General features: G+C 40.9%; 4 protein-coding genes across 21 annotated transcripts in view; 3 read left to right on the forward strand and 1 right to left on the reverse strand.

Annotated features, from left to right (window-relative positions):
* Positions 1-5,573, forward strand: part of LOC131125153 (sodium channel and clathrin linker 1-like) — an 18,978-nt gene extending 13,405 nt beyond the window's left edge. For 4 of the 10 annotated variants that reach the window (XR_009128982.1, XR_009128981.1, XR_009128983.1 and 1 more), the window contains 5 exons: positions 118-257; positions 397-589; positions 1,110-1,306; positions 1,954-2,452; positions 2,686-2,747. Coding sequence is in view for 5 of the 10 variants with exons in the window: in XM_058066423.1 (XP_057922406.1) it covers positions 118-257; positions 397-589; positions 1,110-1,306; positions 1,954-2,032; positions 2,357-2,452; positions 2,686-2,736 (756 nt within the window). In the remaining 5 variants the exon portion in view is untranslated. Of the gene's footprint in view, positions 1-117; positions 258-396; positions 590-1,109; positions 1,307-1,953; positions 2,453-2,685; positions 3,915-3,938 lie in introns of those variants that run through there. The other 6 variants (XM_058066423.1, XM_058066433.1, XM_058066441.1 and 3 more) reach the window with 6 other exon arrangements.
* c1h4orf33 (chromosome 1 C4orf33 homolog) lies at positions 2,252-6,615 on the reverse strand. 3 transcript variants are annotated; one of them, XM_058066474.1, is made up of 6 exons: positions 6,446-6,615; positions 5,904-6,097; positions 4,076-4,136; positions 3,936-3,987; positions 3,650-3,849; positions 2,252-3,477 (listed from the first exon to the last, which is right to left on the reverse strand). In XM_058066474.1, the coding sequence occupies exons 2-6, from the start codon at positions 6,088-6,090 to the stop codon at positions 3,381-3,383; spliced, it is 597 nt and encodes a 198-aa protein (XP_057922457.1). In that variant the 5' UTR covers positions 6,091-6,097; positions 6,446-6,615; the 3' UTR covers positions 2,252-3,380. The 3 variants fall into 3 exon arrangements, with proteins under 3 accessions (XP_057922457.1, XP_057922465.1, XP_057922448.1); XM_058066482.1 differs by having other exon boundaries at positions 6,405-6,599; XM_058066465.1 differs by lacking the exon at positions 6,446-6,615 and adding an exon at positions 6,165-6,319.
* Positions 6,007-16,486, forward strand: sclt1 (sodium channel and clathrin linker 1). Of its 4 annotated transcripts, none has more exons than XR_009128980.1 (23): positions 6,007-6,124; positions 6,592-6,703; positions 7,050-7,100; positions 7,334-7,401; positions 7,526-7,578; positions 7,692-7,764; positions 8,039-8,094; positions 8,306-8,441; positions 9,402-9,524; positions 10,054-10,119; positions 10,498-10,568; positions 10,705-10,795; positions 12,106-12,197; positions 12,334-12,511; positions 12,638-12,736; positions 13,659-13,730; positions 13,813-13,887; positions 13,973-14,115; positions 14,200-14,392; positions 14,883-15,032; positions 15,257-15,335; positions 15,784-15,879; positions 16,053-16,104. XR_009128980.1 is itself a non-coding variant. In XM_058066365.1 (23 exons), the coding sequence occupies exons 3-23, from the start codon at positions 7,067-7,069 to the stop codon at positions 16,110-16,112; spliced, it is 2,055 nt and encodes a 684-aa protein (XP_057922348.1). In that variant the 5' UTR covers positions 6,008-6,124; positions 6,592-6,703; positions 7,050-7,066; the 3' UTR covers positions 16,113-16,486. The 4 variants fall into 4 exon arrangements, 3 of the variants coding, with proteins under 3 accessions (XP_057922348.1, XP_057922357.1, XP_057922366.1); XM_058066365.1 differs by having other exon boundaries at positions 6,008-6,124; positions 14,883-15,079; positions 16,053-16,486; XM_058066374.1 differs by lacking the exons at positions 6,007-6,124; positions 6,592-6,703 and adding an exon at positions 6,739-6,766 and having other exon boundaries at positions 14,883-15,079; positions 16,053-16,486.
* Positions 16,487-17,010: 524 nt separating this feature from the next.
* Positions 17,011-19,055, forward strand: part of dnah6 (dynein, axonemal, heavy chain 6) — a 42,720-nt gene continuing 40,675 nt past the window's right edge. For 3 of the 4 annotated variants that reach the window (XM_058066298.1, XM_058066342.1, XM_058066334.1), the window contains exons 1-2: positions 17,301-17,886; positions 18,960-19,024. In XM_058066298.1, coding sequence (XP_057922281.1) covers positions 17,832-17,886; positions 18,960-19,024 — 120 coding nt within the window. In that variant the 5' untranslated portion in view covers positions 17,301-17,831. The other variant, XM_058066307.1, reaches the window with a different exon arrangement.

Raw genomic sequence — 19,055 nt, forward strand, 5'->3', positions numbered from 1 at the left:
AGTTAGCTCCTCATGGGTGGGGTGAACTATAAATGTAATTTTTGCACATATACCGTTTGTTTTTAAAAAAAATCTAACATAATTACAAACTATATATAAGATGTATGTTTGTTTCAGGTGACGAAAGGCAGGGTAGAACAAGACTTTGGGCAAATTAGTGCCCTTCATCAGAGGTGTCTTAATGCAGAGCAGATGAGGGAGGAAATGAGCTTCACTTTGCAGAGTACCCAAAGCAAACTAACAAAGCTAGAAACCGAGTAGGTGGAATAGTTTTTGGCTTCACAGCTTTTTCCTATCATATTATTATCAGCCATCTGAGGACGTCACTTGTGTCATGTACATGCATAGCATTAGATCCAATGATTCTCTTTCATTCATGCATCATTGGTTGTATAGACACAATGAGGAGTTGTCCCGCAGCCAGGAGGAAGTTGAGCGGCTGCAGGGCTGTTTAGCTGCAGCCCGAGGAGACTGTGTCAGAATCAGCGACGAGCGCCTCCAGTTACAGCAGGAGAACGTGCAGTCCCGTAGGGAAATGGATGAGCTGTTCAAGACATATGTGCTGATCCAAAACAAGGCCAAACAACAGGTAAAACACAATACAGTGGTACCTCAGCATTTGTTATTGATTAGTTACAGAAGCTCTAACGACATTGCAATTTTTCCTACAGGAAATAATTCCAATCTAATGTACATGTAAAAATAACGAGAAATGAGGAATGAATGAGGGCACCCACACTAAAAACAACTTCTTAACAAGTTTCATTTTTTTGTGATCTCTGTATTCTTAACACCTTTACCTCTTTTGCAATGTTAACCTCCTTCTTGTCTTCATCTTGTTGATGCAGACTGTCCGTACACCCCGGCGAGATTGCCACGCAAACGCTATCTCTGTACTTGCATGTTTTGTTTTGAGCTTCCTGAATTTAATAGTCCTTGTCACTTTATTTATCAAATTGACTATATAAAAATGAATTATTGATAAAAGTGTTCCATGAAAAGAGATACCAATTTGACAAAAGCATAAGAAGATTATCTTTTTTTACTTTGCCATATAGACATTATGTTGACTTTCAACTTTTAGTGGTCAAGATGCTTTCTTTTCATAGATGATGCAGATGGATCAAGAATACAGCAAAAAGGAGAAGACACTTAAAGCACAGATGAGTCACTTGGAGAACAGTAGTCGCAGCTCAATTGCTGATCTGATGCACCTTCTCACCGCACAACAGCAAAGTATTCAGCGCTGGAAAATGGAGGCCCCAAACATAGCCCAGGCTTTTGAAGGCCAGATTAAAAATCTGTTGTAAGAACTGGCAATAGCACACTTAAAAAGGGCATACACAGAAATGTGCTTTCACAGGGGCGGGAAAACGTTATCGATACAGGTGATCCCTGCTTTTTGTGGCCGTTACGTTCCATGGCTACCGATGAATGGCGAAAGTCTGAGTAATTGACATACCCACCAAAATATCGATATTTCACACATGGCTCACTCCTCTCCCGCTGACCTGCTTGCTAGCTTGACCTTCTCTTGGGATTTTGGATTAATATTTACAATTAGAGTGACTGTCGTAATGGCTAGATTACATTCAGCTCAGAACCCTCCCTGTGTCTCTTTAAGTACCATGTTTCACTCGCAACACAATCACGGTTTAATCCCTAAAATTGCCTTACACACTACACACATTTGAAGTATAAAATATATACATTAATCCCTTGTAAATCACAGTTTATTCCTTCTTTAGAAATTGAATATTTTCATGGTTGGAGCATAGGAAACGTGTTTATGACCTTCTGTATACGATTTCAATGTTATGAGCACTCTCTAGATATGAAACTTTTACACTGGTGTGAATGCTGAATCACAAATGTGCAGGGATCCACTGTATTCACAAAATGATCATGAAAACTACGCAATGAAATACATGACAGCTTCTTTTTTTATCTCAGGGAAGAGCTGAATCAACAGCAGCATTGGTCACTTGCGTTGGAGATACAGCTCAGAAACAACAACGATACGATTGCTGAGGTTTGTTCGCAGAGGGAAACCACTGAGGAAGAATCCGGAGATGCTAACAGATCTTTTCTTGTAGAACCATTTGTTTTTGGAATGTGCATGTTTTTGGTGAATGCATGTATGGCTTCCTCACACACTCCTGATCTCATTTTGCACAGTTGGATCTCAAGGAGGTTCCAAGTGAAGCTCCAAAATTCAGACACAAATAGGACACATTTATAAAATGTGTATTTTATTACTTGCCAGAATGATGACTATCATTTCATAGTACAGTATTCTTCAAAAAAAGTCAGAATGGTGACATTCTCCCTGATTGTATATTGTGTGTTTGTGCAGTATGAGAGACAGCTAGCAGAATTTCAAGAGAAGACCAGTCGCCTCCAGAGACGTCTGACTGAGGTTGAGCAACGTGTAACTACATCTTCACAACAGGTATGACTAATGATTGACAAGAACTTTGTAGTATGGATACTACTGTTGCTGAAATCAGTATGCTTCAAGTTTAAATGGTACAATTGCTTTTTGTGCAGTGCATTTTTACAAATAAGTAAATACAAATAAGTATATGACACCACGAGATTTCAGGGTATCAGTACATAATGAATGTATAATGATGGTTTTATTCATGTTGAGTCATAACTATAGGCTATTTTCTTGCTTTGCAGGTGTTTCAAAGCAATACAAAAGGCGTTCATGGCACTTCCAATGCTGATTAACATGTATGATGCAGGAGGGCACTCACGGTAACGATTGTTGTTGTTGTTACTGAAGTTCCTGTACTAGATCAATATCATCTGCATAGCAAAACTGTTTACTGTTTATTTGGCAAACAGAATAGCAACAATGACTTCCACTGCAAATCATTTTCCTGGATGCAATTACACTTCATATCAGAGCCACTTAATACAAACTTGACACCTCAATAATTAAGCAATTTCAACCATGGAATTTCCATTTCTGTCCAGTCCAAAGGTGTTACCCGGCTCTCGTCCAAAGACAGCTGGGGTAGGCTCCAGCATACCTTGATTCTAGTGAGGACAAACGCTACAGAAAATTGATGGAATTTCACTAACTCTTTGAAAATATACATACAATAGAACATCCTTGTAAACATCCTTGTCATATACTGTATTTGTCTGTGGGAAATTCAATTCTGATGATAATTCCCGCCCATTCCCAGCTATCTATTTTGGCATCTCAGATGGAGAAAAACAGCCTTGCCTCCCCTGAGGACTAATCAATCAATCTTTCATATAAAACCCCCATTTATAGAACATTAACCATCAACATAATGAGAGTAAAAACTCAATTTGTTTGGTGAAAGACAATGTAAATATTACTGCAGGCACTTGTGCCTGACTCAGGGCTTCCCCTTCCAAAGATCAGACTCAGGCTGGATCCAGCCTTCTCCCATGATGCTTTGCAGTCGGAAATTTCCAAAATACTTGAGGAGGTGACTAAGAGAAAGTGGGAATTTTATATGTTAGTAATATATACGCCCCAGACATGTCAGAAAGTTATTTTTAACAGTGTAACTCCCAACACTGCTCATAATCAGCAGCAGGACAACAAAGTGATGGCCATTTTTCAATGAAAGACAGTTATGTTTATGCTGACATGTATACTTACAAATTGGGCTTCTGGCCCTCAACTATCTCTTCCTTTGGGATGGGGTAGAGCGCCTCATATGTGCGCCTCTCTCCAGAGCCATGGATGGCGTAAGAGTTCATCTTGTTCACATTAGGAGGAAAGTAGGTCCAGGGCAGCAAAGCCTCACCCATCCATCTGTCTCCTGTTGTTGTAGCATTAAAAACCATGGGTAATTGTTGCTGGAAGGGGAAGACAAAAGAAATGTTAAGAACACTGTACATTAAAAACAAAACACTTTTCACAACCCGCAATGCCTCCTATCTACCAGGAATGCTTGGCCCACGCCTGACAGCAGTAATATCAAGTGCTGACCATGTCTGAAATGAAATGGCACATTTATTGTTCAGTTGGGTGTGTCAGTAGACCACGCCGGATCGCATGAAAGCAACGGAACTTTGTACTTACGGACAAACCTCCACCTCCAGGTAATTTTCTGTTGTACTGTCAAGAAAGAAGGACTCCACAACTGAGGAGACAAAGGAACAATCTTTTCATTCTTGACAACAATTTTCAAACTGTACTATACTACTGCAGTCATGTGGGAAATCCCTTGGGTTCCAGACCCGACCATGATAAGTAAATTTCCGCAAAGGTAGGACTCTTTATTCATAAATTGACTCTTTTCATAGTTTGAGCATAGAAAACCTGTTCAATTACAGTTTGATAGAATGTTATTAAAAACACACACACACACACACACAAATAAACAATACACATAACAAATACTTTCTTTGGCCAAGCCAAACATTACAAAGTGCATGTGCAAGCTCTTTGGGTCGTGGATGCTATTGTTGAGAGCAAGAGACTTTGTTCACATCAGAGTCGGTGCTTTGAGAGAAAGATACACAATGTAACTAATGGCAGCTCCTCCAGGAAATGAGCTGTGGTCCCTGAGATTATTGAAGTTATCAATCATGGTTACAATTCAAATGATAATACGAACCATCAAGATTTTACTGTGGTTAATCATTCATACCAGTAATCGTTACATCCACCTCAACCGTAGCCATTGCTGGCTACGCAACACTACGCACCAATCACATAATCTTTGGCGCGAACTGGCACCAACTGGCGCCGGCCCAGTGGACTCCTAGCATCATTGGCGCAATGTGGCTCGCGCCGTTGCATCATTGGCGCAATGTGGCTTGTGGTTAACAGATGGTCAGGGCACAATATTCTGTGTTGTGTTTCTTCTTCTTATCTTTGCAGAGGTCATTGGGGGAGAACCAAAAGGCCAGGAAGGTCTTAGGTATTTACGGTTATTTACCCCGGAGGCAATAGAGATAATGGGGTGAAGGAGGAAGTATCTGGTCGGGGAACGGGATCCTGGTCCATCCCCCACACATACCCCCAACTCCACCCCATCTAAGGAGATCTACAAAAAGCTCTGGGATGCAAGAATCGGGGCTGACTTTCCTTCTTATCGTCGGGAGGCTGCAGGCGGATATTGGAAGAGAAACTCAGCCCAGGATCCTGTGTTTTTGTGATTTTATTCTGTCTGGCCAATTTTACAATACATGATGTTAACTTTTACTAGTGAGTGAGTTTTATTCCTTCTCATAAGTGGAGGTTAACGAATACGCTTGGGGAGATGAAATTTACTTAAACAAGTGGTCTTGGAGGCCTCAATTAGGTTGCGGAGAATTCCAATAGGCGGATTGTTTGCAACATTTGGTTCCACTTGGTGGACACATCAAGCAATCGGTGCACCAAAGATACTAATTTTTTTTCCACCGTTACGGGCCACCACGAGCCAGTTGGGAGGCAGTTTGAGCCACTGCATGCCACTTGGCTCCCCAGCAAATTGCGTTGGCTTGAACTGGCACCAACTGGCCCCAGTGGACTCTTAGCATTGGGGATTATCGTGCCTGTGTGAGACCTTCATACATGCAATAAAAGCCTGTTATTTCGACAGTCTAGTCTGGTGCTTGTGTATCTCACCAAACATTACAGTAACATTACCGACAACTAGTGACCAGTGTAGAATACTATCAAAGATTTTTGGATGCCACCTTCTGAGTGCTTTATATTTGTATTTTAGTCCATTGAGCTATTTTTCATGTTTGATTTGCATTTTTGCTGGACAACTAATAACACTTCTTTTCGAGGCAGTTTTCTACATGACCTAGATTTATGTAAATGGTTCCTAACATCATTCCAAAACATTCCAATGCATTTGATCTCATTTTATGAAGGTAAGTAAACACCCCCCTCTGTCTAAGCTCGGACTCACCTTCATAATCCCAGAGCCCAGGGAAGGGCTGGCCTGGAGGCCCTGCTGGAGCCTCTGGATCATTAAAGAAGGGAGCAGAAACCTTCATGTTCATCCCTCCAACACCAGGAGAGAAGAGGATCCTTATGGGGTCATGATTGACGGGCCTGCTATCCCATGTGTGCTGGATCTCAAACTGAACTTGCATGTTAGGGCTGAAAGGAGGGAGAGACAGGTAAGAGGTAAGGCGTGCCAACCCTTCAGGAGGTAAGAGAGACTTACAGAGAATCCGAATGCATCATCATGCAGATGAATGCCACAACGTGCAGTTCATGAAATAAACCCATGCTGTCAACACGGCTTCGGGGGACAGAATGAATAAGCTTCGCCTGTTGCTCAATTTAACAGTTGTTAATTTGTTTACGCAATGTCTGATAATAATGGGTTAATGTCCAACGCAGTTTTGTTATCAAAAGATTGTGAAGCTAACTTCATTATGTAAGAGGCAACAGAGAAACTTACTCGTACAGGATTGTCTAAGTGTAAAACCAGTCCAGATATACCTTTATTTGTCCCTCAGTGGAGAATTTCTTTATGGAATAAAGTACAGTTACTGTAATGCCATCACCATACAGTATTTGTAATTCCAACCAAAAAGTAATGCCAGTCTTGCTCAAACAACTGCATTTGTAATACTTCCTTCTTGCAGAAAACGGAACGCAGTTTGGTGACGCTTTCTTGTACACACCGGAACAATAACGCGATGCACGGCTTTGCTGCCATTGGCTGATGCTTGTCATCCAAACGGGCGGCGCAACAAGGTCAATTTAACTGGCTCTGTCTTTTAATAAATGATTCATTAAAACCAGCGACAAGCGCAAAATGTACTGTATATTTGCGCCATCAATCGTAGGAATTCTTGATATTTTAAGAGCTGGTATCAGTTCACTTGCCTCCATAGTGTGTGTTTCAATGTGCCTGGTAGCCCGCTAGCTTGAGCGTAGTCGAGCTAGAGCAATTGCCTATTTATACCGTGACGGAAATTAAGAATACTGTTTTGTTTAATTGTGGTTGTAATCGTAGTAATGCGAAGTTGAATGTAATCTTGCGAATGTCCTGGGCCTGTTTCAAATCTTTGGCTAAAACATTGTTTACTTCGGTCTGCAGTACGGTGCGCCTGCAACATGGAAACAGACGTGGAGTTTCTACGTGATCAAGGTTTGGTTGTTTCTTTCTTTCGTTCTTTTCTGCTTTTATGTATGAAATAACACAGTACTGATAGTAAAAATGTTAATACATCATTAATGCAACCGTACAAGCTTCAGTAAGATGAAACTCCACACACACAACGTTTACGCGTGGAGCCACTTCATCGCGTAGACGTGCACGTCGAAAACATTTACTGACCTGAAAAAGCATGCATGCAAGTAAATGCTTGCTGGTTATCTCAGTCCGCAGGCTAAATTCTGCTCTCAGCCAGTATCAGCGTGGGGATCATGTGCAAATCAAACCAGCTCAGGTACAAAGGAATAATCCCTTCGCCTGTTTTTGTTTTAGTACAGAAGGAATAGTTTTTAATGAGTACATATTTAATTTGAAGCTGACCCACCCATGTTGAAATGTGCTTGCTTCGTGTATGCCAGGTTGACGGGGAAAATGAGACGGAGTTCCCTTCTCCATGGCTTTCAGATAAGAGGTCTGACATTAACTTGTAATTTTGCCCGGTTTGTAGTTGCTTAGATCACACGTTTGTATGCTATATTTTGAAATGAACAATATAATTTTCAAGATGATGTTTCCATGTTGCAGTATCATGGCTCCACTGATAGCTCAGTATGATCGGCACATTGATGACATGTCTGTGCAGCTACGTAAGTACCAGGTGAGAAGATGCTGGTATCGCAAACTCAGGTTGGGCTCGAAATTAATTAGCTATTCAAGTACACATTTGTTTCAGAGAAGTTTAAAGGTGCATAAGATGTTTATTTTATTATTTTTGTATACTGTAAATGGAAAGACTAAATAAGATGACATTTTAGTTAAATGCGTATGGTTACTATTAAATGATACTGTTGCTGAAGGATGAGTTGCAATTTTCTCTTCCCGTCCACCCCCCACCCCTTCTGATCTGTCACAGTCTTCTGTGCTGCCTACAGGTGTCCATGACAGATGTCAAAGCCAGGTTGGAGAGCGTTGTCCAAGAAAATGAAAGGTAAATGTGGTCTGTTTATATCTTTGATAGGCCCTATGTTCCCCCAGGAGTACACCAATTGTTATCGGGGGTTCATGAATAAAAATGAAAAACAAATGGTTGGGGGAGGGGGTTATCAGAGCATTGTTTTTAACGCAGTAAAACACTTTGGGTTGTATTTTGCATCTGTATGAACAGGGCTTGATGAATAAACATTCAATGTCCCTGGCAGGCTACATGCAGAACTGAGGGAATCCGTGGAGAAGCAGCTTCAGTCACCCTTCAAGACCTCCGGAGTGGAGTTTGGCACAGTAGAGGATGAAGCGGTCATTAAAAACCTCCAAGAACAAGTCAAACTGTCCGAGCAGGTCTGCATGTTTTTCACATATGTGATTTCACTTGCAGCAGAAAAAAACGTGTTTCCTAATACAGTGGAGCCCTGATTTTTATCAATCCATTCCATAATGTATGACAAAAAACAAAAACAAATCTATTTTGTTCGCAGAAATGTAAAATCAATCAATCTCTTCCAGACACAAAACAATTAGTGAGAATAATTATAGTTTTATAGTTAATTACAGTATAGTTATACAAATAAATGGTGAATGAAATGGATAAATGAAATGGATAAATGAACATTTAACATGACTTGGTGATGAGTCGAGGGAAGAGCAGTTGTTGAAACGCTGTACAGTATACATGCTTACTGGAACTTTATTGTAAACGTCAGGAGCAGGTAGAATCATCATTAGACACGTCTATCTATTGTGTGTCTCCCTTAAACCATTCCCTCTCCAACCGTTTAACTAGGAACCTTTGCATTTCAATCCCATTGGAACAAACGCTATCTTTCTACTTTGCTTATTTCTTGAATTCAATGGTGTATTTCACCTTTTATCAAAGCTATGACACTTAACTTTCTTCTACCCACCCACTACTCATTCGTCACAGAGTCTCCCAGGTGAGGACACATGGTTTGGTCATAGGAAATACACAGAGACATGTTTATGGTAATCAAGGTTCCACTCTATAGATATACCTTTGGTAAGGTTTGGTCCGTCTTTCGTGTCAGCCAAGTGAAGAAGCATGCGGATTTAGGGTATAGTATGACAACAAAGTTACTCCAGTGCCCCCATGGGATCCAAAACTATTTTAAAGCCCCTGAATGAGCAGGATAGGACCGTGTTATTTTAACTGCTGTGACTTCTATCCTCATATCCGTTTCTTTCTTCCAACACATCAAGCTCAAGGGCGTATCTCCCACCTTCTGTGAACTACCAGTCAAATTTGATCACAACTTGAAATCTGACTTATCTGTAATTGAATAGGAGCGGATACAGGCAATGGAGTTGTGGCAGACAGCAGCGCTGGAGCTTGATCACCTTCAGGAGTTCCACCGGAAGACCCTGGCTGATGGACAGAATGCTGACGCTAAGGAACAGCAGCTCAAGGTAGCGCTCATTCAATGACGGGCAAATCCATGTGAAGTATTGAAATGTTGTGTATGAACAAAGCATCAGTAATTACTGAGGCATGGAGAATGATTAAAGATGATGTGTGTTTTTTTATGTAACTTGGTTAAGAATGTTGGTTAAAACTGTTACAATCCATCACTGTAAGGCAAGGGTCGCTAACACACACACCCAGGACAACTACTACTACTAGTGGAGGATAATAAGCAACTACTGTGTTGACTTTAACAACTACAGTAATCCTTAATTTATTGTGGTAGTTGATTCCTGACCCGACTGCGACAGGTGAATTACGGCACAGTAGGGTTCCTTATTGACTAATCTAATGTTCTCATACTCACAGCATAGAAAACCAGTTTCTAAATATAATCTTTAGCTTTCCAGAGATGAAATAACCCCTGCAATCACTCGTTTTACCCGATTGCATGCCCAATTAAAGAAGCTCTTTAAGGTCACAAGTTTGAGACCCCTGCTAAATGGCGATGACAAACAATTTCTCCCTCCACAGGATCAGATCGTGCAGAGCCACCAGCACTCAAACAAACTCCAAGTGGCTAATCAAGAACTACAGTTGGTATGTCATGGTCCCACTAAACAATGTTAACCAATGAACCAAAAGTATGCATTGGAATCATATACTATACATTTTGAGTTCTATAAGTTTACATTGCACGTTCCTTTATTACTCAAACCGCATCTCTATCAATCAAACAATACAGAAACTGCACAACGCAACATTCGGTGTGCGCAGAGAGGGTAACACTACCTTCATCTAATGCATTATTAATGACAGGAGAAGGCAAGGGTTTGAACCTTTACAATCTACTGTGTGACAACAGTTCATGAAGCGGCATTATTGTCAAGCGATTGGAACGTCTTTGCCATAATTCAACAGTCATTCATTGGAACCATGCCACACAAATGGCAATCTTGTGTGTCCTGTCACACGCAGACCAACCAGCAGCTTCTGAAGACTGTGACGGAGCAGAGTGCAGAGATGGAGGGGCTGCACAGCCAGCTCAGGTAAGCAAACAACTTGATGACTTTAAAGTCATTTTTACCAAAAATGTTTCTCAGCAAAGTGTGTTCCATCCATCTATGCACACTGTCGGCTGATTGAGACCATTGACGTAAACGTTCTTTGGATGTTCTGTTGCAGAGCAAGCAAAGCCGATGTGAGAACAGCCACAGGCAGAGTGGAAGAGTTGGCCAAACAGCTCCAACTTGTTCAGCACCAGATAAAGAGACAGGTAAACAAAGGCATTCTGGACTCTTCTTCATTTGCTAGTGAGTAGTAGTTGCTGAAACTGCTGTTTCTTCTTGATATTACTGACATATGATTGTATGTAATTAGTCTTACAGCTCAGTACACCTTTACCATATTTAGCATATTTATTACGTATTTAGTACGTATTTCTGATTGATTTGTATCGTATACAAATTTGTTTACAATACTTGTAGAATAAACCCAGAATATTATGAGGAAAAATAATGTCTTTTTTGAAATATTGAAGTCAGTAAGATTTTTATTTAATGAGAAAGAAAACAAAATAAAGTTATAATTTTTCGAAAATTTGGTTGGGGAAAATAATAATATTGGGAATAAAGTCCCTCGAGGTGAAGACAGAGCTGAGCCACCCTCACTGATTGTCATGAACTTGAGGTTGTGACCGAAAAAACGAGATGGCTGATCACTGATGGCTGACGCGGCTGAAATGAGTTTCCTTCGTTGGGTGGCTGGAGCTCAGACTAGTCTGGATGCCTCCCTGGTGAGGTGTTCCAGGCATGCCCAGCCGGGAGAAGACCCCGGGGCAGACCGAGGACACGCCGGAGGCATTGGTGTCCTCCCGTGGAACTGGAAGAGGTGGCTAGAGACCAGGAAGTCTGGGCTTCCCTACTGAGAACGTTCCCCTGCGACCTGGACCCGGAGAAGAAGAAAATGAACAGAGGGGAAAAAAGAGCAAAGATCAAAGTTCATCCTAATAATATGCTTTCCCCCTTTCCAGAGCAAAGCCGAGGTGTAGATTTGATTGACCCTTGCAGCCTTTTGTTTTTCAGTATGTGGCCCTTGGTGGAAAAAAGTTTGGACACCCCTGATTTAGATGAAGTGGTATGAAGAAATAATGAAGCTATAGTTTTCTGCGTTTTTACATTTTCATGAGCATGTTTCATGAGTCCCACCCATATTTAACTTTGGTTTTAGTATAATTTATTTTAGTATAAACTAGCTTGTTCCACTCGAGTAGAGAGATGTTCAGCAGTCCCTTTTATCATGGACTATCTTAATAAGAACCTTTTCTGAAATCCACTTTTGAGCAGTGTGTGGCATTTTCTCTCTTATTGACATGAGGCCTTGTTGCCCCCCCTGCTTTTTAAAGCTGTGATGACTAGACTGTCTTGAGGAAATGAGCGCATGGCACAACAGCCCGTCATCACGTCAGTGGGGCCTGCACTCTGACATTGGTCAGTTTGGCCCTTTTCTGGTTTTCCAGAAGCATGACCTATTCATTAAACATGTTAGAGGATATGGAAAATAATGACTGTGCATACATGTATCTAGGAGGAAGATGTGGCTGAGGCTCAGAGCCGAGAGGAAGCAGCAGAGAGACAAATCCAACAGCTTCAGTCAACCATCAGACTGCAAGAAGCAAAGTGCGTTAATGAAGACCCCGCAGTCTGTCTGAAATAGATCATAGGTCTCGTTTAATCATTGGGAATGTGCATGTATGCATTCTTTAGGGAGGTCATTTATGCACTTCAACATGGCTTTATTTTTCCATCCTCTCAGACTCAAAACAACATCTCAGGAAGCAGTGGATGTTCGAGGAGAGCAAACTGTGTTGGAGAAAACAGCAGGCGCCCTGAAGGTCCGATGCACTACCTTGGAACAGGAGAAATACGAGGCTTTTGATAAAGTCCGAGAGAGTGTGCAAGTGGCTGAGGAGGCGGTACTGCAGAAGAATGAGGTCATTATGTGTGTGTTTGGGTTTTTTATTTACAGCCACCAAAAGTGTGATTTTTGCAGGTTTTTGCTGTGAACAAGGTGTATTTGTGAATGGTGTCACGTCAATGATGATTCTTGTTTCCTTCAGGCACTGTTGAGAGAGAAGCAAATAATCGAGGAGCTTGAACAGACAAAGAAAGTAATCCTACAGTTAATCCAGGATGCTGCAGTCCGCACCAGGAAAGAGGTAGGACATTTTTAGTTGCTTCTACTTTGTACTTGTACTTTGTATATATATATATATATATATATATCATAAGTCTGGGCAATATGGGCCAAAACTCATATCCTGATACGTATATTTAGGTTCAATATCTATATACAATATATATCCCCATATTTTTTCCACAAAGTGAGTTCAGACAAAGCCAAGCTAAGTCGTGAGTGGAACATTTCTACTGAGGTAGCAGTTCTAATAGCAGGTAGGGCACTCCACAATGTTGGAGCCCGAATAGAAGGCTCTAGAGCCAGCATACTTTTTTCTGGTTCTCGGGATTGTCTAGAAAACGGCATGTTGTGAGCCTAGGTTTCTCGACGGAGCATAGGTGGACTACAATCAGACATGAGTCACAATTTGGACGACTTGTAGCTCGACTTCATCTCCAGACCTGCAACTCGATTGCAACTCATTGATGGCAAATGCAACTTGGCATCGATGACTCTGGACTTGATTTGGACTTTAGTCTGATGACTTGAAAATAGTTGGGATTTTCAGTGAGTGTAAAAAGTGAAAATATTCAACTGACGTGGTTGTCATAACGCATCTATTAACATCCAGTTATGTTTAAGAACAAACATCGAGGATGTGGATTACATTTCTGGATTACATCCTAGACCCTAGATCCTGAATGCTTGTGCTCTGAATAAGTCTTGTCTGGTCTTATTTTGTTTAAAAACAAAAATTCAAAATGCCCTTGTTGCATTTGTCCAATAGATTGTTATAGTACATTATAATAATTATTATTATTTCATGCTAAACATGAACATGCTCATGACCTGTAAATCTGATTTCATATGAATGACTTGTCAACTAGGATACTGTTTGAATATTTACCGTCTGCTTTTGGATTGTGGTGGTCAGTGCTGTGACAGAACTTGATGTTAAACAGGTGGATAATGCACGCAAGCAGTGCAACTCTGAACTCCGTGGAATGGCTGAGGAGCTGTCGTTATTGCAGCTGGTAGGAGTACACAGAAAATCAGTGAATTGCATTTGCATTTTAGTGACACCACCTTAACTGAGTTCTCCTTGCCTGTCTGCAGGAGTGTGCAGAAAAAGAGTCTCAGATTGAGAGGTCTAAGCGAGAGAGAAAATCTCTAGAGGAGGAACTATCGAAGGTATCTTTGCAGAAAAAGGAAGCCATCTTCGCAGCTCGTGCAGTTCATTATGCCGGTGGACTCTGTTTTCATGTGCTTCCTGTAGGCACTTAAGGAGAACCAGGCAGAACCAGAGCTTGGGAAAATGGATGCCCTTCACCAAAGGTGTCTCAATGCAGAGAGGATGAAGGAAGAAATGAGCATCTCTTTACAAAGTACCCAAAACAAACTAAAGAAGATGGAAATTGAGTAGGTGGTTTAATTCTCTGGATAACACCTCTCAATGGCTGCAACTGATTCATCGATGGCATCACTCCATGTTTCTCTCTCCAGTTACAATGAGGAGTTGTCCCGCAGCCAGGAGGAAGTGCAGCGGCTTCAGGGTTGTTTGGCTGCGGCCCGAGAGGACTGGGTCAGAATCAGCGACGAGCGATTCCAGTTGGAACAGGAGAACTTGCAGATCCACAGGGAGATGGATGAGCTGCGCAAGGCCTCCTTGCTCGTTCGCAAGAAAGCCAAACAACAGGTAAAGTTAAAGGGGACTCATTTCTGGCCCTTTGTATTGAGTTTTGGACTCCTGTGGAGCAGCTACACTCGATAACCGGCATGGAAAGCTTTTTAGATCTTTCAGAATCTGCACCTCTTCCAGCTGTATTTCCTTGCATTTCCAAAACTTTTAATTTATTCCTCCCAGCACGCCCACTCCGCTGTGATTGGTCCAACCTCCAATGTACAGCTAACGCGCCCATATAAGGAAGTCACCGGTTGGACGGAGCGGGTGACTTCTCACAAGGCTCACTGAACTTCAGAGCCATCCCAAACTTCTTTCACTTCCAAATGCCCAATCTGTATGATCTGAAGCTTTGGCATCATTTAACACCATAATAAAACATTCTAACAACAGTTTAGGACAGAAAAGTGCCCTTTAAGGAAGATTGGAGTAGGACTTGGGTCGTGAATATGACCATGCGGAGATCCACTGCATGCAGCCAACCTAATGGTCTGCCTTTGTCCAGGTATCGCAAATGGAGCAAGAGTGCAGCCTAAAGGAGAAGACACTGAAAGCACAGATGAGCGACCTGGAGGAGAGCAGTCGCAACTCGAACGCTGACCTGATGCGCCTTCTCACAGCACAGCAGAAGAGCATTCAGCGCTGGAAAGAGGAGGCAAAGAACATGGCCGAGGCCTTTGAAAATAAAATCAAAGATCTAAAGTAAGGACCAATTAAGTGACGAGTTAACTGATACAGGAATATTGGAAGGATCTGTGGTATCGTTACTGCATTGCCCATTGCATGCACGAGGGACGTCCCTCAGTCACAGATGTACGACAGGGAGATGTGTTGCCTTGAGTTTTGGGAGGCGTATTGACAATTTCTCTTGTCTTTCAGGGCAGAGCTGAGTCAGCAAAAACAGCGTTCTCACGACTTAGAGCTGCAGTTGGCAAATAAACAGGATACAGTTGCTGAGGTGTGTGTGCGACACACAGTCAAAACTTCCCTTTGTAGTCAATGGCACCACACTGGCTATCATCTATGTGTTGTACATGTTTCACTGTAAACCTCAGCTTTATGAAGAATGAAGGGGTCAAAACTGAATGGAACTGTTTTTTCATGCAAGGGTCTTATAATGTGCAGTATAAGGATGTACTGTATGTCTGATATGCACACATGAACATGCTCGCTTTGAACTGTCAGGTAGGTAATCATTTAACAAGACATTTAACATCATTTTACAAGCTATCCATTTTCTATAACGATTTTTATCGTTATAGAATAACAATTAGAATCGTGTGAATAAGCAGGAGCATACCTGTGTGTGTTGCGTGAACTAAGGAAGAGGTCAAACAACCAGCACCCTGGATGAATGCGAATATTCATAGACATATGTAGATGCAACGTGTATTGTGTGTGTGCAGTATGAGAGACAGCTAGCAGAGTACCAAGAGAAGGTTCATCGCCTCCAAAGACAACTTACCCATGTTGAGCAACGTGCATCTATGGCTTCACAACAGGTACGATACACTGACAGTGTCACCATAGCCTCAGGGTAGGCTGCTAATGAGTGAAGCGAAGACTAAAGTTCTTGTTTGGGTTTCATTTGCCATCAAGTCCCCTTGTGGGACTAATAAAGGCATATCTTATCTAAATCATAACGTTATTTTCTGTTTTGCTTTTATTTCCACAGATGACAGTTATGGCGTCGAAGCAAAGAAAAGCAGCTGTTAGTGACCCAAAGACTGGTTGATGTAGGATTATCTTTTGCATCAAATATGATTTTGTTTTCACTAGTCAGTGAAACTAGTCACTGTTTCATTTAATGGCAACAGGCAAGTTATGATGATTAGATTATAATGTGTATGTTAGATGAAAGTAGTTGCATTTCCACACAAGGTTTTATATAGAGTATCTACGGTATATACATATATGGGTATCCAGGTGTGACACAAAGTGCACAAATTATGTAGTATATATTTATTCACTTGTATATTTGTTTAATACGCTCGCAAATTCAAATGCAAACGTTTTATACAATGATAACGTAGTAATATTAAAACTTAAATGAAAGTTATTTTTGATATGTGTGTCTGGTGTTAATTGCTTCTGGCTACGTTGGCCATTTTTGTGGATGAAACTTCATTAAATTAGTGCAGAATCCACACATGTATGATGTCGTAAATAATTTTAAAAACATCACTGTCTTATACATGTTTTAAAAAAACTGCATCGTGCTGGTATTATGTATATATGGCATGTTGCAACATGTTACAGCCAGCTTATATTACATTCTGAATATGCAAGTCTGTTTGTCTGCACTGCCAGCTGGGAAAGCGTTGCGTTGCTAGGAAACGGTAAACCTCAGCTACCAGCAGCCGCAATCTATTTCTCTGACGCAATTATCGTACGTCAATTTTTTATTTATTCTGCAATCTTCAGTCAGATCCATTCATTGGGTCTGATTGTCGTAACTGTTCCTATTTTAGCTGCCACATTGATGGCAGCTTGTCTTGCAGGAGCCTTTTTTGTGCAATAGGTGAGTTTTAGCGACCGGAGTGTTTGTGTATAGTTCTGTGCTGTAATTTGGAGTGGCCGATAGGCGGCAGTGTCGTTTACTTGCAAGTTTGGAAACAGTTTAAAAGGGAAGTTGGTCACTCGTTGCCAGACGTAGGATAATTTACGTGTTTGTACGAAAATGTAACCTCCTGTACCGCATATGACCAATAATTATTTAAAAATATATATTGGCTAGCCATATAGATTAGCCCTAAGATACATGGCTATTAGCTAACACTAGACCTCCTACATACTACATCCTGCATTGCATTTGATGTGCATTGTCTCACGTGCGTCTACACAACCAGGCGGATGCGCTGTCGCTAGCGGCAAGTTTTGTTTTTTTAACATCGCTGATGGTTTTAAAGGTAAAACTGCCCTGTAAAATATACTATACACGGTATGTCATGGTGTTTTACTCTGGCCGATTCTCCAGATTAACATTGAATATGTTAATGTCGGAAATGTTGGCAAAGTATGACAATTTAAACTTTTGGTAGACTAATGTGCAACACTAGTGGAAGCCATTCAAAGCTGACTTGTACCGTACAGCCTAACGTCCGACAGTATTTGACGTAGGCCAGTGTAGCATTTAACAAATTATAGTCCACGCTAGAATAAAAACATACCCGAAAGGCAGGGGCATAATAAAAGCTTAAATGAGCTTCGCACGTCAGTACCCCCAGCGTAACTTCCTCACTGTGCGTGTAACATCCATAATGACGTCACCAATATTCACTTTCCTGTTTGACGTTCATTCATTGACAACGTAATCGCAGTTTTCGTTTATGCTAATGAAGGCTACGCAATAATCATGAAAAGCCGAGGAAAAACTGCCCCTTTTCTGTTCTGTAGTCCACTGAAGGTTCTGTGAAGACTTAAAAATATATATATTTATTTTTGTTGACCAACAATGGCCTCGACATCTACCTCATTTGGACAGGAGGACATGGAGGATGACCCCACAGGTAAGATACCTACAATTAAATGAGTTCACATACATCATTTGCATCTCAGGGAGGTGTTCATGTAATAATATGGTTAATTATGCTGCTTAATACACAATAACTGAAGAGCTGTCACAAGATATTGCATTTGCCATGGTGGTGGTCACAGCGTCACATGCAAGAGTGCTGCCAGAGGCACCAGGGAGCTGTGGTAATGAATCCCAACATGTATTGTGACATTCTGAAATCAGAATTAGGCTGCATGGTAACTCTAAGGAGTTCCAGACACTCGTCCATTACCTGATCCTTTACCTTTATGGTGAAGGTGAAGTCGACAGAGTGGACATATACAGTATGCCTCCTCCACACCCCTGGGGGGCGCCGTCACGGTCTGTAGCATCCGCCAGTGACATCTTCATCCTCTGGTCAATTCCATGGCCAAGAGGATTAAGGCAGTGCTTGATAACAATGGCGCCCATTTTCAGTAAACAATAAATACATACAGTATATTGTACCAAGCTTCTGTCTGTACGTGACACACTTTAGTGAGATACTGAATGTATATTCACAGAGTGGCTAAACGTATTACAACTTTATTCACATAATATTTTTACTTTTATCTCCGACCTAAATGTCCAAAAAAATCAAACTTTATTTTATTTTCCATAATATTGCAACTTTTGGAAAAAATGTCTTTTTTTAATGCAACTAAAATGCTATTTATTATACTTATTGTATATTCTCATAAAATTGTGTTTCTACAATTACTGATGTTTTTTGTGTTTGATTCCAACAATTTCAAATTTATTGGAAATTTTCTTCTTATATTAATAATTTTGTTTGCTATAGTATTTTGACTTTAGGGTCATAATATTCTGGCTTTTTCAAAAACAATTTAATTTCTTTAATATTTAAATATGCCACAATAATATTACCTTCTTCTATAAAATTACCTTACCATCTTGTAAAATATTTAATTGAAAATATAATTTCCTTTATTCTGTTATAATTGCTGTGGACAATTAATTGCGTTGGACACCCCTGACACACCGTGTCATTTTGCTGAAGGGAGTAAACCATACATCTTATTTCAGAGTCCACGTCCCCACGGCAAGAGACTTCCCCTATGTTTCCTCCACTCCATTCTAAAGACACACAGGTGTGTAGTAATCGTTAATAATAATAATACA

The sequence above is a fragment of the Doryrhamphus excisus genome, chromosome 1 (assembly GCF_030265055.1).
Source record: "Doryrhamphus excisus isolate RoL2022-K1 chromosome 1, RoL_Dexc_1.0, whole genome shotgun sequence".
Classification (NCBI taxonomy): domain Eukaryota; kingdom Metazoa; phylum Chordata; class Actinopteri; order Syngnathiformes; family Syngnathidae; genus Doryrhamphus; species Doryrhamphus excisus.

What these genes read in the sequence shown, in the direction of transcription:
- sclt1 (XM_058066365.1), top strand. Translation starts at nt 7,067, where the DNA reads ATGGAAACAGACGTGGAGTTTCTACGTGATCAAG. An exon ending in CAGTCCGCACCAGGAAAGAG is followed by an intron (nt 12,737 to 13,658) that starts GTAGGACATTTT and finishes GATGTTAAACAG; the next exon opens with GTGGATAATGCACGCAAGCA. An exon ending in TAGAGGAGGAACTATCGAAG is followed by an intron (nt 13,888 to 13,972) that starts GTATCTTTGCAG and finishes TGCTTCCTGTAG; the next exon opens with GCACTTAAGGAGAACCAGGC.
- c1h4orf33 (XM_058066465.1), bottom strand. Translation starts at nt 6,229, where the DNA reads ATGGGTTTATTTCATGAACTGCACGTTGTGGCATTCATCTGCATGATG. An exon ending in ATGATGCATTCGGATTCTCT is followed by an intron (nt 6,098 to 6,164) that starts GTAAGTCTCTCT and finishes CCCTCCTTTCAG; the next exon opens with CCCTAACATGCAAGTTCAGT. An exon ending in GAGGGCCAGAAGCCCAATTT is followed by an intron (nt 3,478 to 3,649) that starts GTAAGTATACAT and finishes ACTTTCTCTTAG; the next exon opens with TCACCTCCTCAAGTATTTTG.